General features: G+C 37.8%; 1 protein-coding gene across 10 annotated transcripts in view; it reads right to left on the bottom strand.

Annotated features, from left to right (window-relative positions):
- Nucleotides 1-18,792, bottom strand: part of ARHGAP12 (Rho GTPase activating protein 12) — a 75,149-nt gene that overhangs the window by 12,210 nt on the left and 44,147 nt on the right. For 6 of the 10 annotated variants that reach the window (XR_010026706.1, XM_063148794.1, XM_063148742.1 and 3 more), the window contains 7 exons: nucleotides 15,482-15,607; nucleotides 12,189-12,263; nucleotides 9,420-9,481; nucleotides 7,742-7,823; nucleotides 5,418-5,540; nucleotides 1,097-1,201; nucleotides 645-743 (listed from right to left, as the gene is read on the bottom strand). Coding sequence is in view for 9 of the 10 variants with exons in the window: in XM_063148794.1 (XP_063004864.1) it covers nucleotides 645-743; nucleotides 1,097-1,201; nucleotides 5,418-5,540; nucleotides 7,742-7,823; nucleotides 9,420-9,481; nucleotides 12,189-12,263; nucleotides 15,482-15,607 (672 nt within the window). In the remaining variant the exon portion in view is untranslated. The remainder of the gene's footprint in view (nucleotides 1-644; nucleotides 744-1,096; nucleotides 1,202-5,417; nucleotides 5,541-7,741; nucleotides 7,824-9,419; nucleotides 9,482-12,188; nucleotides 12,264-15,481; nucleotides 15,608-18,792) is intronic. The other 4 variants (XM_063148762.1, XM_063148804.1, XM_063148773.1 and 1 more) reach the window with 2 other exon arrangements.

The raw sequence follows: 18,792 nt of genomic DNA, 5'->3' as shown, positions 1-18,792 counted from the left end.
GATCTTAGGGACAGTAGCCAAGCCTGGAACTATTAAAAAGTAAGAATATAGATGAAGCAAACTTGATAGAGAGCAATATTTTCTCCAAGATCTCCTCCAACTTCTGAATTAAAAAATTGTTAATCCTATTTGGCAATATCAAAAGCAAACACTTGAGCACTTCTCTGATAATTAAATACTTGGCATTATGCTGTCAGATAAGAAGAGATAATACAGTATTTTGCCAGGACTTTTAATCTGCACTTCAGTGCAGCCATAATAAATGAAGAGCAGTATCAAATGCTAATAAATGTATGTCATTAAGCTGTCCCTTGGCCATCCTCCCCCTTTCATTCCCTCTCTATCAGAACCTTTCAGGTCACTGAGACAGAACAAGTATTTGGCCAGAGAAGTAAGTTCATTTCTCAGATGGATGTCAGCCCACACCTTCTGCATCTTAAGCTAGTGGACCATCTTTATCCCTTTGCTACTATTAGTTATATTTCACTTACCACCACCAGGAACTGCCATATCCTCAAACTCCTGCCTGCTCTCAAGAAAATCAGTAAATGAAGATGCACATGAAACTTTAGAAGCTGTTATATCAGTTAGTTTTCTAAATAATATTACTGTGAAAATAGAACCTTCATGATACAAATACATACCTGATTGTTGATGGTGTAGTTAAGAACTTTATACCACTCATTAATAAAGCTGTCATTATCTGATTGAATTAAGAGCTCAGTACCTTGGCGGGTTTTTAGCTTTAAAGAAACAGAAACAGATATCATCAGAAATGATAAACACATCATAGTTCAAAAGTAAAATAATTAAAATAAAATTAAACTTCTCACTGGCAAAATTGTTAGCTAATACACAGACACTCCAGAACATTTACCAGGGAGGACAGCCTTTAATAGTCTGCTTAAAACTGCAAAACATATCCCATACAGCCATATTAAAAATGGACATTTCTTGCAGGTACTAACAGCTACATTTAAGCAAGTAGATGTGGATAAAACTCAGTTTTATGAGGTTTTAATTTTAAGCTTAAAGAAAATTTCATACATCAGTAATTGAAGTGCATATAATTCTGCATTTAAATAAAAATATTTACCTCAATAACATTCTTTTTGCTGGATTTGTCCTTCGAGGCCCAGTCAATCAAAGCCCCTTTGAGATCCACTGTAAATTCTGGCTTAGACTGATTAACACCAAACTTCTGGAAAAAATTACGAACAGTGATGATAAAATTAAACCTGAGGAAATTCTTTACAGTCTTGCAATCTTTTAAATGTAACATGTATTATTTACAGTCTGTACAACTTAGACCAGATACAGTACTTTGCCACGAATCAACAGGCATGTCACCAGGAAAACAAAAAACCTTCCACAGAACAAACTTTAAGCACGCCTGTTACAAGCTGCTCAGCCTAAAGCCCTCAAAATTCTACAAATTTAAATGCCAATCAGATTCCAGCAGATATTTTTTTCCTATGACTAATGGCAGAAGTCCATACAACATTTGACTGTAGCTTGATTTTAGCCAAGATAGTCCCAAGCTTTAAACAAAACCAGCTAATAAGTAACTGAACAAAACATCCCCCAACATTCTGCCACCTAATCAGCCGTTGTATACAAAACCAAAAATCAAACCAGAAACAGTACACTTGCTGGACAGGAATCACATCCATCCACACTGAAAGAGCACTCTCAGTTTGTACATTTCTCTATTTATAATTTTTAAAAAACATTTACCCCCCAACACTTATACTTTTCTGTAGTGCTTCTATTGCAATACTGGAGTACGTCCTACCAAGTAAACAGAACTCACTGTCTGTCTACTAAAGAGCAAATAACCCACAAGTAACTCCTTCAAACAATTTGGAGGAAAACCTCAGGGAGCTATTCTTACCTGCGACCTTCCCATTTATATTAGATATCAGAATTTTTTAAAATAAAGTACTTTTACTATGATTTCAACATACACCACATAGCTTTGAAATTTAATTCCTCAAGGAAACCAGTTCAGCAGCCCACACAAACAAAAAGCTCTAATTGCAAGTGACATGAGTAAAATATGGAACAGGGAAAGCTGGAAGTCCCTCAGTTTACAGCACAGAAATTTCATGCTGTAGTTCCAGGAAAAGCTTGTAGCATCTGCTCCCCCAGAAAGATTCTTATTTCTTCACGAAGCCTTTGATGTGTGAGTGCTGCTCCTGTGACAGCTCTGGGGGACCCAAGCCCCAGGACAAGCTCCTTGCTGCAAACACAAGTTTCCAGCCTGTGCAAGAACAGCCATACCCAAGGGGAGAAAAGATGGTTCAGAAAACAGGACTAATCTGCTGCTTCTGAATAAACTCCCAGCATGGATGTTAATTAATGCTAATTGTGTTTCAGAAAGGCTGTTTACCACTGGAAAATCTCCAGTCTAGAGTCCTAAGGGCAATGAATGGAAAGCAGCATCTTAACTTCTTTATTTTACCCACGAAATATCAGAATAGGGCTGTACTTCTAATTTACCCAATGCCAATTAGCACTTGGGAAAAAACTCCACACCACCTTCCACTTTCAAACTCAATTCTCAGATACCTCATCCAAGAACATTTCTCATTGATTACAGCAGAGCTTTTGAGAGAAGCCCAGCTCAGCAGGAGAGTCCAAAGAACAATCTCTGGGCCATTTTGGCTCTTGCAGCAGCTGCCTGTTCAAGAGAAAGTCACATAACTGCTGCACACACACCCAAAGTGTCCCAGACGCACTTCCTGGCTGTCTAGATCAATCTTGCTGCGTGTTGGAAAAAAATTAAATCAATTTATAGAGTTTGGCACTGAAGAGAACAGGAAACTAGTGCCAAAGTCCTCTACAGGATTGGGGCAGGGGGGTGATTAGTTAAAACCACAGCCCACACGATGTTGAGATTCACAGGACAGGACGTGCTACAGGTGACATCAGCACTTAACAAGAAAAAAATGTCACCTGTCAGTGCTGTTTTGACCAAAAGAAAAGCCCTCCACTACAGTAGCTTGCTGAATCCACACCTGAGAGATTTCTGCACTACCTCCAGCTTTAAACTCTACCCCTCTTTTTGGCCTGAGTCCCCTCAGTATTTCAGAGAAGCACAGAAGAAAGCAAAAACTAAAGCCAAAAGGGAAAAAAAAAGAAGACTTTAACCACTCCTTCACTCAAATGTTGGCCAAACTGCTGTGTGAGAGCCAAGGATGGGGAAACCCAAGCAAATAATCCCAGCTACCCTGCAAAGCTCTTCTGAAACACCAACACATTACATTCTTGTCACAACCTTTTTATTCAAGGACATTTTAAGTTTACCATGCAGGCTCTCCCTTGAGCTTTCCTGTCAAGGTTCTTTTCTGCTCCCAGATCTATGAAAATGAGATGCCAGCAGCCATTTCCCTCCTCAAAGCTTTCAGGAGCAAGTGCTGCACAGGGCTGCTCACACAACCTGCACACAAAGGTTGCTGAAGGCAACTGAACCCTCCTGAAGCCAGCAGGTTCTGCTGAGAGAGCTCAAGAAAAGCCTTTCCTTTTGCATCTGCTGCCACACAGATACTGAGTCTGCTTTCAACAGCGCTACCTAGTCAGCACCAGTCAAGAGAAATCCAGCTCTTACTGAGCAGACACCTTACTCTTTCTGGATTCCTCTTCTGAGCTGCCTGGGAATATTGGAAAGGGCAGCAGTGGAAGACAGAAAGAGGGAGAGGTCTATATGTGGTGCTGCCAGCTGTCCTAGATATGAAGCTGTCCCACAGTCACTTCTGACACCTTTTTTTGGACAAAAACATAGTCATGGGATGTACTTATGCTGGTTGCATGGGAGAGGTAACTGTTTTGAAAGAATAGGGTGCTTTCCTTGCTTTAGATAGAGAGGATGTTGTGCAGCTTACGGATAGCCTTAAAGATGTGTTCTGACATCAATCAATAGAAGGCCTTTTCAATCTTTTCAGGATTTTCTCCAAGTCCTGGAAGCCTGCACAGGGACAAACCACACAGTCTGAACTGTGACACATTCTAGCACTCTTTGGAAACAGAACTGGAAATTATTTATTGGAAGACTTTGGATGTACAAATGACACCTGGAATTCTTGTAATTCTGTTTCTAATAAGAGTTGGGTAGGATGCTCTAATTCCAAGTCCTCCTCTTCCATGATAACTGTGGAAAGCAAGCTGTGAAGAGAGATGCACCTTTTTGGCTGGCAGGGGAGTTACAAAACTACAGCTTAAGCAAAAAAAAAGCGGGGGAGGGGATGGAAATTCTTTATTGTCACTGCAAAATGATGGATTGTTTTTAAATCAGACTGATAGGGCCATTTGCATTCCATCAAGTTTTCACAAAAGCATGTGAGATCCTGCATAATCAGCAGTGCAATACGGATGAACTGTGGTAATGTACACATAACATCCTTGGCTAAAATCACAGTTCTGTATCAACAAGAGTTTGCTCAGATGAATCTTGAAGAGCATCTATTTCCATGATGTTTGGGAAGTTTACAGGCTTAGTTTGCCACCACTGTACTTGTCACTGAGGACATGTCACTATTACAGACAGCTGACAGATGAATCCTTCTAAGCAGTTGCCATTTTCTTTGCTTTAGGAAGCCCTGTCACTTTGACAATAATACATCTCATTCACACCAAAAACTGAATGAAAAATACTTCTAAAAAACATCCAGATGTCCTTATAACAAGTAGCCTTTTACAAGGCTACCAAACTGTCCACAAGTTATCTGTCCCAGGCTTCCACATACAGAGCAATTAATTTCACAAACAACAAAAAGACAGTTGCATCATTTTAAACACAAGGTTAATTAATGAATTTTTGATAGGCAGCTCTTCTGTGCTTGGCATTTTCAAAACATAACTACAGATGCTTAAATTACATATAAAATCCTACAAATTTACATCAGCTTTCTGTATGTGGAATATTGCCAGAACATACTTGTTCTCTTTTCCTTTCACCTCTTCATGCATAACATTTACATTTTTGGGTATTCCCATTACAGCTAGAATTATCAAATAACATGTACACCATTGTATCAAAGGTATCATAGGCACCATAAAAAGATTCCAAATTAGTTGTGTTAGAATGAATCAGACAAAATATCTGTTAAAAATTTCAGAATATCATGCTGCTTATTAGTCAAGGCACTAGTGGTTCAAATAGTAGGTAAATTTGGGATTATAATTCTAGCACCAATGAACTAGGTATGCTTTCTACTTTGTTCCAGTGGAACAATTACAGGATTATTGCAATAAACTTGTGTTAATCTGCACCTTGGATGACTTTCAAAAACAGCAAACAAGATACATGAGCTGTTATATGTAGTGTCAAAATGAAATCTTGGAAAAATTCAATTTACTTTCAGGATTAGTGGCAAATAGCCTGACAGTGACAAGAGGCATGCAACAAGAACACATACAGTGATAGCTGAAACTTGGGCAGAGTTTACATAGGTGACAGCAGGTCGATGACTGAGAGCATTTTTCCAAGAAGAAAGCAGCGAGAGCAAGAGCTCAGGAATTGAGCCCCCTTGGCAAAATGACTTGATGAGAAAAAGGAAGAAAAGTGATGAAGTCAAAAAACAATGCACAAAAAAAGAAGATATGGTCATATCAATCACTAGATGAATGCTAAATATTTCATAAGGTGAAGAAGAAATGTAATTCTTATCATATGTCACACTGTTAGACTTGACTTCACCTTATCAAAATATAGACACAGAACAAAGTTTGAGAGGTGGAATTTTGAATACCTAAAAAACAAAAATTAATTGCCTACAGAGACCAAGAAGAGTGTGTGCTCAACACTCAATTACGTACCTACAAAGTCAGCTATGATCATGCAGGTGTAAAACATTAGGTTCTTGAGAGAGATTCTCCTTTAATATTTCCAGCTTCATTTTATTCTCTTTGTACTGTTGATATCTATTTTGCTGACCCTACTCTAGTGCTCTACACACAATTGATAGTGTCTCACAGAAATATGCTGACCATGGGACTTCTGCTCCACTTAAATTATCAAAAGAATTTACACATTTTTAATTTTAAATTTATTTGTTAAGATTTTTATTTATTTTTAAATTATTCTATCTGGCATAGCATGACTTACACTAGTGCTCATAAATCATGCAACTCTGCTTATAGCTTATCTTTTATGGATAATAAATCTGGGCACACATCATCATTGTCATATATTCATGAAGAGTTTAGCATTGTGTATTTTAATGATATGAACATACAGCTGTAAAGTACAGTTCTTTTGATTTACAGCCACATCTGAATTAAGAGTATTAGTAGCTGTAAATGAGATTTTGGAACTTGACTAGCTACATAGGCAGAACTTTTACTTTGCAATATGCCTATTAATATCTAAAACTGAAACACTTTTTGGATCTTTGGCTGCAAAAGTCAATCACAGAAGTGACCAAAATCCACTTCCTGCCATACAGTGGAACTGACCTTTCATGCCTTTCATCTTTATTGTTTTTCTTTCCTCCCTCTGCATGATCATCTTGCCCAGCTTTACCTTTTTCATTCTCTTCTACTCCAAATTTTATTTATCTATCCTCATCTATTTTCTTCCAGCCACCCCTTCTACAGAAGGGGGGAAAAATATATTTACAGGTCTGAAAAAAACTCAATACTATGGAAAGGAATTGTCAATTCCAATTCATTATCCATAATGAAGCACAACAGGAGAAAGTGAGGCAGGTAGAAAGACCAGTAAAGCACAGCAAGACAGCACAGATCTGTAAGAGGCAATTTTGCTGGAATTCACGTGACAATACATGAAGATAATGAACACTGGCTCTGGTGTGTCTTTACTTATTAGAGGGGATCCACACAGTTTAATGTCAGACCTCCAAAAGAGGCTATGAAAGCCATACATAAAGAGCCATTTCTATACCTATTAATGCAGGAATGCAGCTGGATAAATACAGCAAATTTAATGATAGTGCTATTACACTAGAGGTGATTAAAAAATTGAATCATCATCATGTTCAGTGTGATGTTTCTCTTTTGGTCTTCATCAGACAACAAAATAAGTACAAGTACTTATCATGCGCTATGAAGACCAAGAACAAAATATGGAATCCAGCAAGACAAAGACTAAATCATAAGACAACAACACTGCATTGCTCAAACAGGCCAAGGCAAGAAGCCATGTGTCAGACTATTTTCTTTATTATATGTATCACATTCAAAATTACCTGGAGTATACAAAAAAAAAATCCAAGAATGGTAAAACACACAAACTGTTTAGACAAACACATTAGTAAAGAACACTAAAGTATCTGGCATGGAGAAATAACTTCTAGCCTAAGAAACACCTGAATGTTATCAGCTTCTTGCCTGTCAAAAATACATACATACATCTGGTTTTCTTCTTACTCTACATAATAATTACATTATGGTTACGTGAAACTATTTTATGCCAACTTCTACACAGGTATTTTTTCAGGTATTAGGTGCAGGTGTGTGTGTGTGTGTGTGTGTATATATATATAGATATAGATATAGATATAGATATAGATATAGATATAGATATAGATATAGATATAGATATAGATATAGATATAGATATAGATATAGATATAGATATAGATATAGATATAGATATAGATATAGATAGATATATATAGATATATATAGGTATTTAGGCCCTGCAAGTAAGAGGGCTTTAGTTTATGGTGCTTTACATGACTAACACTTCAGTGAGGGTGGGGGTTGTTCCTGGGCTTACCCAGCCAGTTCCACTTCCTTGGGTTTTAGTGAACAGCAGTGATGACCCTTGTAACACTGCCCATGATGACATCCAATTCTTTCTGTAAATAATTGTAAACAAACATAAAATAAATTGACTCTGAAAGCAGATATTTAACCCGTCGATCATTGTTGCTCAGCTGACCTGTAAGTTTATATAGTTAAGCACATATATAGTTATTAGTGGCATCAGTAAGTCTTAATTGCTATCATATTTGTAGAAGGAAACATATGTTAACAATCCCAGCCTGACCATCAAAGTCTAACTCAAACAAAGCTAATTAGTAGTAGAAGCAGTACACCAAGAGAACACCATGCAATTATAATTTCAAAGGGGCTAATCTGGAACGTTCAGCTCCCTGTGTACTTAACAGAACATGCCAAACTACTGCATAATTCTGAAATTCACTGATCTGAGATGGAACTGTCCCATGTTTATGTAATATGCTCATTTATATTGGCAAAAAAGTACTTCCTACACATCTGAAAAATTAAGAGAAAGAACAAGTTGTTTCAGTTGTCTGACTATTTGATTTTATGCCAGCAGACCTGTCCTCCTGAGGTTATTAAAAAAAAATCTTGACAAGCCCTGAATATCAATTCCCATTGCCCATGAATTATTACTTAGCAGCTCTCAAAGTGACAGGATGGCCACGATGCATCTTTCTGTTCAGCAGTGCAACAATCCAGATCAATGATTCCAGCAGATGCAATGTAAATGATGACAGCACATTGCACCAGCAGCAGCTCACACACACTGCAGTCTACCCAGCCCCAGCAAACTCTCAGTAGAACTCTGAGGAGCCAGGCTGGAGGTCAGATGTGCTGCCCAGCCAGACTGGACTAGGTCAGGGTGGCTCTACAACAACAGCTGGGTGTTGGCTATTTAATCCTCAGAACAAGCATGCTTCATGTATCACAACTCTGGGAAACACTGAACTAGACAGAACACACTATTAGATCTAAAAGATTAAATTAACCAAAAAATAATAAAAAAGGGGGAAAAGGCAAGAAGCAAATCTCAATTAACTCTGAGGATGCCACACCTCTGCAGTATTTGCCATTGATTCAAAACACCAGAAATGCAGTTAGACAGCATCACCTGATTACACATTATGATTTATAGTGCAAATTGCTGCCTGGGACGCAGAGGAAAGTTAGAAATTAGGTCAATCACCTACAGGAGACTGACACTGGGCAAAACACTGCTCCTAAGCCTTCACAAGCACAGTGAAGGGAGAATTAAGGAGCACATGGATGTACGCTCCTTCAACGTTAAAGACAGCACGTGAAAGTCTGAAAGCTCCTCTTACACTGATTTTATCCAAGGAACAAGGCACACTATAACATATACAGACTTGTTCTTCAGTAAATCAATCAATGAATCAATCCCATTTTAAAGAGCTGTCTCTCATCAATGCCCCTTCAGGAAATGGCTGGCCTGTGTGAAGCCCTGATCCATGAGCCTCTGGCTCTCTGCAGTCCATCAGCTTTAGCTCACTGGGACAAACACATGGGCTAAGGTTAAGCTGTGTCACACAGGAAAACCTCTAAGGCAAATTCACACAAAAAGAAATTGCAAACTCCAGTATGCTGTCCTAATACAAAAGACCTTGGATAAACCCTAAGCACATGCACTTTTCAAGTCCAAGACTTACCGAACTTTCTTCCCATTTTCTGTGATTTTTGTCACATTTAATAACCCATACTTTTCTTGACCCTGTAAGATAAGAGTAAGGCATAAGAAATATAAAAGAAAACCTGCTTCTATTAACATCACATCACAGAATTCAATCCTCCAAATAATCCATTTCTGGCTGTAAGCCATCTTTGCTCATGCCATAACTTCAAGAAACTGTCTTTAAGCATATTTAAATATTCAGAGATCAGCAAAATCAAAATTCCTCTGGGATAGTACTTATTACCATTCAGAGGGTAAAAAACTTTCCCTCATCAAGATCAAGGTTCTTTGGGCAAGCCAAATTAAATAATTTGTGATAGTAGACAGTGAAAATTATTAACGTAAAATTTATAATGATTTACATAATAGTAATATAATAATACCATAGTAGTCCTTTACTAAAAAAGGAGGTGGCTGACAAAAAACTAGCCTAGATTCCCATATAAATTCTTCCTATTAATTTTAATATCATTTCATATTTTAAATAAAACATGGTTGAAGTGCATAAAAAATTCACATATTCATGTTAAAAACAGAAGAGTGAAGCACTTCTTTGATGTCCTCTTTTCTTCCTATCCCCATGGAAAACTACTTAGTTATGTCTTGTTGATGAAAACCATCTATATTAGTATGCCTACAAAAAAAAAAAAAAAACTGGAACACCAGTCAGTGATTGATGGGAGAAGAACACTGCTGAACAAGAAGGCTGTTTGCAAGTTTCAAATATTTGAAGTATTTCTAGTCTCTGTGTAAAAATAATGAAATGAAGGAATGTTTGAAAAGCATTCTAGGATAAAAAGATTCACTTAAACCATCACCTTTAAATGAGGTATGAAAAGCTACCATTTTTTTCTGACACCCCAGCCTTGTCCAACCAGCCAGTGGTGCTAAAAGAATGCTAAATTATTTTATCATCAATTCCTTTTCAGTAACAGCTTCTAACAGTTCCTAATTTATGTAATAGTTGAAACAATCAACTAGGGAATGGATCCAAGTGAGTTTTATCATTAAAAAAATGACCTCAATTCTAGACACAATGAAAATAGAAGATAAATCCTCTTTAGAATTTTCCTCTCAATCTCAAATTTAAAGACCATAACTGCACAATACAATTTTGAAGATTTTTTTTTTCTGGGATACCATGGACAACACTCTTATCAGAGACACAGATCTGTTTTTCATGGACTTTAAAAATTCTACCTGCATGTTTCAAGCCCAGCACGTAAAATACAGAAAAGACACATTATCAAAGACAAAGATGTTTAGCTGGTGGATCAGATGTTACTCCAGTCCAGTGGTAACTGCTGCTCTTACTCAGTTTAATACCTTCACTGGGCTGAAATGCTTTTCCAAGCCAGTGACAGATGCATTATTTTCCAAAACTGGTATTTTCAACAGAAGAAGTGAGCCCCTTCCCTCATCCACTCTCCAAAAGGCCAAACAAAGGAATTATCCCATTCTTTAGATTACTCTGTTTGTGATCCATGTGGACCAGCAGTCCCATGCATTGCACCCTTTTAACAAGCAGAACAGCCTGTTGCCAACTTTCACAGAGATTGAGCAACCTGTGCTCACTCCCCAAAATAAATCATGGGTTTTGTCACTTACTCACAGTGGAACCAGTGGGGATGTTCCAGAGAATTATTCAGAGCAAGGATCATACTGCCCTACTTTGCAGCAACACTAGGGGGTACTAACGGGAAAATTAATGGAATCAGGAAGAAGAAGAGGAAAGCAGGTTAAGGATCAAAATTCTCAAAATTTACCAGCTTTCTTTGGAATATTTGAATCCCAGGGAATAGCTTGAGATGTTTTTTCTATTACCTAAATCAGGAGTGCAAAATACAGTTTCAAAAATTCAAGATCCAAGCCAAATTTAAAGAAATTAGATCACATGCAGCAATAATTGCTTTTGTGTGAGGTTATCAGCTATGCTTGCTTAATAAAAAAAATGTTTATTTTACTGTGAAAAACTGTTTGAAGTGTTGTGAGAATGGATTATCAGGACTAAGCCAGAGAATTATTCCCCTGCATGCAGAGTAAGGAATAAACAGGAGAAGTTGTGCCTTTAATACCCTGAGGTTCCTATCACAGGGCTGGTAAAACTGACCAAGTTAGTTATTTCAATGCTACTGTAGTGCAGTTCCAAAAAAAAAAAAAAAAAAAAAGGTTTTTTATCCATTTCCTGCTGTTTAAAAATGAATGGTCATGTTTTAAATATAAACTGAAATTTTAAAAAGCTGTTTAGCAGACTAAGGGGTTTTTTTCCCAGAAGTTATTCTACTAAAACAAAAGGACACAGTTTATTTGTGCTAGGTCCCCAATGTCTCTTTAATAAGACTGACACACAAGCCAAAATTAGAGATATCAACTATTACTAGCAGTGAGGGATTCTGTGAAGAGGGGAAATTTTCTGTTTTTACTGTTAGCATTTTCTAGATGCTATGTAAGAAGATGTGACTGTTGGAGGAAGCAAAGCGAGTTCTACATCACTAGGCACAATTTGGCCACAGTGAATTTTTGACTTAACCTACTATCACTAAGTTGCATTTAAAACAAGGACATTCACATTTTTTCCCGAAAGCAGAGCTGGATGTAATGCATTCCTTTTAAAATGCAAAGCCTTCAAATAGTTTTATCCCATTGTTTTTCCCAAGAACAAGAAGGCTTGCCCTCAATTCTCTAATCATGAATAGCTCAGTTTCTACAACATCTACTTATTTATTTAAACATTTTGCATACTGACTGTGGCTTGATGCTTTGGTGAAGAAGGAGATGATTCATTTTCAGGAAAACTGGCCTTAGAAGCAGTTGATGATTCCTATAAAATTCAAATAGTCAATGTCAACAGATACTGTTATCATCTTTTATACAATTATTTTTTTTAACCTAAAGATGCTTTCTCTCTCTCTCTCTCTCTTTCTTTTAACACACTCATACATTAGAAAAGTACCTCTTTTAGGCATTCATAATATTCTCAGACAGTTACATTCTAAACTCACTTACTAAACAGTGCTCTTACAAGGTTTACAGACAACACTCAAACTGGGCTAATTAGTACATAACCATTTCAAAAAAAAGATAATAAATGCTGCATCAGCATCAAGCAAAGGCTTCATCCTTATAAAGGGATAGATTTTTTGCATGACATTGCTATTACATTTTAATGTATATTTAAAATAATGGCTGATTACATGATACCATATACAAATAAAATGATTTTAAAGAATACAATATGTTTCTGTGTGGTCAGTAAATACAAGATTAGCAGAAAAAAAATATATATATAGAAAAACACATACCAACTTTATTAATTTTTGTGGCTCATGATCATTAATCTCCTTATAGTCAAACACTGAAAATCTCTAGAAATTTGGTATTTTGTTTTGAACTGTTAACAACAGATGAAAATAAAATACTTAATCTCTGAAAAGTAGAAAAATTGCCCATCTGAGGGGGGGAAAAAAAAAGGCATGTGCATTTCCTCTGAAGTAATGATTGCCTTGCACAAACACATTGCTTGAAAATCTGGTAAAGAATTTCAAATGGAAGAAAAACATCACTTGTTCTCTGTTACTGTTAACACATTTCTCCCCCTCTTTCTTTTTAAATCCCTTGATAGCTCTCCTAAACCCAGTTTGCTTTTGCAGCATTACATAGCACTCTGCACATTTGTGCTTTAAAATTCACTTGCAAATCTACCTAGAAGTGACCCACTAGTTCTTTTAGTAGCATAATAACAGAGAACTTTAGCACTCCTAAGTAGAACAGCCTAAATGTTCCATATTTTCAGATGTCTGCAAAGAAAAAAAAATTTCAAATTAAGAAAATCAATTGTCCCTCCCAGGAAGGTATTTTTTCCTATGCTTATCAAATTTTTTAGCTGATGGCTATATCCAGATATGTGCCACAGCCAATAAACTGTTAACCAGTATGTTTGGTATCATCAAATTCTCATGAGCCCTGGCAACCCATACTTTCATCCTGACACATTGCAGGTATTCTTTTGGCTGCCCTATTTTCATGCAGTTGAGTTCCATTGTTTTTCCAGGAAAAAAACAAATAAGGAAAATAGACAGAAAACAGCTTCCCTAGGAGACAGCTGAAAAGAAAGTTTGGGGTTCATGTGGCCACCCAGACAAATACCAGCTGCTTTCCTTTCTATTTCATGCCGAATTTGAGGCAGCTTTCATACAGCAACAGCAACTCAGGAACAAGAAATCCAGTATTTGTGGTAATGAAACATTCCCTTTCCACATACTAATTTAAAGCAGAATATATTAACAGTGTGCCTGCTAGTGCTAATAAAACAGCTGCATTAATGAACTAAAAATTATTTGTCTTTCCATAAAACATTAGTTTATTGCTCCACTACATGTTTTAAATTTTCTCAAATGTTGTGCTCTATATAAACTATTTTCTTCTCACCAATAAAAAACACATGCTGCCTACATGTTTGGAGACTGTTAAAGGAGCTTTAGGCTGCTGACTTAAGACTTCACAAATGCAGCTCAAATAGAGTTTCTTTTGGTTATTACCCATAAAATTTGTGCATTTTCATGTTTGCTTCACTAGGTTTAAGTTCTCAGTATGTGAACTCTGAGCCTTGAAGAAATGTAAACAGCTCCACTTATTTAATGTTTTACAAAAGCTTCTTCATTCAGTGCAGCACTACATAAAGTTTTTTCCAAAATGGAAACAGCAATATATATTATACCAAAAATTAAAAAGTTAAGTCTTTCTTTGAAAGCGAAGCCAGAAGTTCAAGCTATCTCCAACAAAATCGTTCATTCCTGTGAAGCATAAACTGCACATGAGGTTAGAAGTGTCCACTCAGCTTTGATTTATCAGAGCTCCATCTAGGCTGTGTCTCATGGAGTGCCACAAGACTCTGAGTACAGAAGGATGCAGGAGGCGGAGGAGGAGGAGGAGGGAGGGGAAAGGAGCAGCAGCAGCATCTCAGAACTGCTGGAGCTGAATTAATGCCCAGAGGTGCAAAGTCCCAGCCAAGCACGGCCCACTGCCTCCTCAGCACCACACATGATATATCCCAAAGTGACAACTCAAAAGCTCAAGATCAAATCCAATAAATCCTGCTCTGAAGAGCTAAGTCAACTCATGGAAAGCAAGTCCATTAAAATGGATACAACAGGTCAAGCAAATAAGGTTCTGGGCAGCAGATCCATTGTCATTACAACTATTGTGTTTTGTCCATTCAAGTTTGGTTTTGACATCTGTGATTACACAAGGCCACTCATAGGCCTTTCCTTACATTTTCAAATCTGCAGTGGTTTATTTTTTTTTCTCTGAATTTTAGGAAAAGGGAGCTTACAATGCCATTTCTTAGTATTTCATTCTGAGAAGTTTGTGCTAAGATTTCAGCACTACCAAGTTATTTTATTTTCCAGGTATCTTGGGATGGACTGCAGTGAAGACACAGAAACCATGCTACCACTGTACATCACCCGTTTCCTCCTGCTCAGCTCACATCAGCTCTCCTGACCCACGGGCAGAATGGCCCAGCACAAGCAGAAATGGAAAAAGTCAAAGCAGAGGGAGAGCAAGGGAAAGGCCCAGACTCCTTGCTGGCCTAAACAGCACCTCTTCCTGTACAGCCCAAAAAGAACATGCCCTGGGAATGGGCAGAAAACAGCTTTTGTTGTTACTGACCCACAGCATTTTTCAGGCTAAACACCAGCTCAGCTGTGGGGGATCAAAGCCAAGTGTTTCAGCACTTTCAGTACTGTCCTCTGCCCTTCAAAAACAAAATTACAACCCTGCTGTAACCATGCACAGCTTTTCCCCTGAACTAACGCTAGTTAAAATACTTCAAGGACAATAAAAGAGCTACTATTCACAAAGTAACAGTAGTGAAGTTATTGAACAGCCCTTGTTTTTGCTGCATGTTATACACAATGATACAAGAGACCAAAAGAAAAATGAAATTTCAGAAATTCATGCATAGTAACTTCTGGCACATTAAATACATCACACATCAGAAACAAGTGGCATTTCAGCATGCTGATAACTTGCTCCTACCTTGTCATTGGTGTCCAGCACAATTGTGCTGTGCCTCCATTTTGTTAAAACTATTGGTTCCTGTAGCCTCCTGTCCAGACTCCTACTCTTTATTATATCTCTCTGCTGCTGTGGTGAAGCATTATACTAAAAAAAAGAAAAATAAATTTTTAAATAGAATCTAAATCATGCAAACAAGACCTGGACATACCACTCATATGCCTAAGCAGTGCAAACTTTCAGACTTCTGATGTCACCACCCAAGTGTGTGAGAACAGCCTTGGTTTTATTCTGCATTTAGTCTTCAGAATTCTCCTTTCTCCTGTAGTCCTCTCTGAAACAGCAGCTAAGACTGGCATGTTGGGATAATACTCTCAGTTGGCAGAGAGGTGTTTGATTTCTTCTGCAGCAGATGTTGCTGATTTTGCAACCCCCAACAGGGTATTGAGAACCACCAAGAAATTACAGGAAATACAAAATGTAAACATTCACTCTTCATGTTGCATTGACAGAACTACAGCACCTGACCAGCTCTTGTGTAAGAAAATCTGTGATCCTAACAATATTTAGATTGTTATGACTGCCTGGTATGATTCTGACCCAAAGACTTGGGATGCCTAGGATGAGGAGACGTGAGAGTGAGGACTTGCTTTTACAGAATAAACACATCAAATTGCTTATAAAATAATTTGCTGGTTTGGAATGTACTTACCATATACAAATGTACACATTCCATAAACATGGAAGATAAATATTTAGCAGGAAATAATTTTAAGACCTAGCAGAGCTGTAATAACCAAGGAGAGACCATATTTATCATAGGTTTTCTAGTAACTCAAGAGCATGCAAACTCGCTGAGAAAATGTGAGGTTCCTGAGAAGGACAGAGCATTTAACCAGATCTCACAACTGCAGCATATTTTTCATTAATAGTGCTGCCATTTTACATCATCACAATACATTATAAAAAATTCTAAAAATATTTCAGACAAAGTGTTACACTGAAAACACAACCAAGAAAAGACAACATCGATGTATGGGGGTTTTAAGCGATTTACTAAAATCTCATTTTTTTAATCAGTATCAAAAGACTGAAATCCACACATACAAAGAAACTTAAGGCAGCATTTGTGGAGTGATGTAAAGCACTAGAATCCACTAAGTAGGAAAAAACAAAGAAAAGTGAAGGTCTCCCTTTAGCTAAAGCAATAATCTCTGCAAGGACAATGAGTTCTACAGTTTTGATATTGATTTCTGCTATAAACTCAGAGCCTCGGGTGTACAAAGACAAAATAACCTATACCTGCACATACCAACAAAGCATGGCAAGGTTTAACCTAAACAATATGAACACTAAATCTAACCAAAATTGCATAATACAGTTATATTTATTGCACAAATAAAGAACCAGCATTAGTACTGCTGTAGCACTCACAATGCTTGAGTTAGCTTTGTATTTTACTATGAACAGAGTTAGTGCTCCAATAAGCCAACAGATGCTTAAAAGTGAAATAACTTTAGCGTTTTGTTACATTATTTTAATAAGCACAAGATAAGTAAAACACTCCCAAGTGAATGGATGTTACGGAACTGAGAATAAAATTTAGTAGTTCATGTACACACAGAAACAGATCAGCTGTCACTGCAGAAAGTCACTTCTGAGCCGGCCTTTGTACGGGCTTCAGCACATTTGCACTCACATGACAACTGCTTCCCCACAGTGGTGAGGTTTAACCAGCTCTCAGTTTGTCTCCTTGTTAAATCAGAAGCTGAGCTGTGATACTTGCTGAAAGGACCCTAGTGCTGGTTTGCTTTCTCCTTGAGGAAATATCCACTCTGCCAGAGCTCCTGCTACCCCAACCACAGCAGCACGCTGAGCAACGTGCAGCAAAACTGCCTGCCAGCAAAACCAAAATCTAAACAACTTGCAGCAAACTGTGTCTAAATCACAAAGGATGAAACAAACAGGACTCCCTGCAGCAGCTCTAACCCACTTAGGTGGGCAGTTCCAACACATTTCTTGCTATGAAACAGAACTGTTTATTTCAGAAATAGATTTACACATTACTGACACTGGTATACATTATTTATGGAAATCTTCCATGCACTTTCCATTTGAGTAACTGAAGGAATTGAATGAACAAATATGTATTTTGAAGTAATTTATCTTGAATTTAAGTACATTTCAAAAGTTAGGATATGGGCACAGGTGATTGTACTTAAACGGTGCCTTTGATACTATCACAAGCCACAGGAGTGAACTTCTCTAACAAACAATCTCACCTTGAAGAGAAAAGGAACTGTAACATGAAATTCAAGTTTTACTAAGCATATTTAACAAAAAAGCAAAGCAACAGTATATGGAGCTCATCAACAAAGCACTGCTAACAACTCAGGAACACTGAGCTCTATGCATCTTAGCAGCTTAAATAATTTGCATTGGTGATACAAACAGTGTTGGTAAACTGACAAGTCTTTAATGGGAACATTTGACATTTCTGCCCCATTTTCTCACAATAGAAACTTCAAATAAATCTTTTTTTCTCAGATGTATAAGAGGTTTTTTGTTTGTTTTATTCATTATAAATAGTAAAACACACTGGGAGGAAGGATGATGTGGAAATAAAGTTTTGTGTTTCTGGGCTCAGGACAAGTCTCCACTTTTAAAATATATGAATTGGTCTGTGATGTCCAAAGAGAATCAGAGGGAGACAGAGGCACCGCTTCCTACTCTGCATTGCCCAGCAGAGCTCACCACCCTCTAGACCAGGCAGTGTCCCCTGGCCAAGGAGAGGTGGCCAGAGCAGGAAGGCTTCCCTGCTTGGGTGACACCACCCTGCTGCCCTTTGCTCTGCCCCACCCCAGCTCAGTTCAAAAAGCCTTGCAGAACAGCTTCAGGTCAGCTCCCTGATCTCTACAGGACTCCCACCTGCACAGGAGCTGCTCTCTCTCCTCCTGCATTTGCAGTATTCACCATTGTTTAACAGAAACTAGGTCGGGCTTGCCTTCCCTCAAAATCCTGGTTTTACATAACCATAAGCAGGCTTTCTATGCCTAAGACTTGCTGTGATCCTGAAGACAGAGATCAGGCAAGGCTGTCCTCTGCAATAAAACTGACCCATTCAAGACTACACATTGCCTGGTGGGACAGCCCCTTCTACACCATGTGCTTTACCAGCATCTTCTTAGGGTGCAGTGTTTGCTTCCTAACACTAAAGCTTTTTAAAATCCACATTTACACACTACTGCTCCTTGGAAATCCTCCCCAAACTCAAATTTGTCCCAATACAATAATCCCTCTGGCACATCATCCCAGGTTGCTCTTCATTTCAT

The sequence above is a fragment of the Melospiza melodia genome, chromosome 1, assembly GCF_035770615.1.
Source record: "Melospiza melodia melodia isolate bMelMel2 chromosome 1, bMelMel2.pri, whole genome shotgun sequence".
NCBI lineage: Eukaryota > Metazoa > Chordata > Aves > Passeriformes > Passerellidae > Melospiza > Melospiza melodia.
The sequence above is the reverse complement of the archived record's forward strand: the minus strand, read 5'-3'. Positions and strand labels throughout refer to the sequence as shown.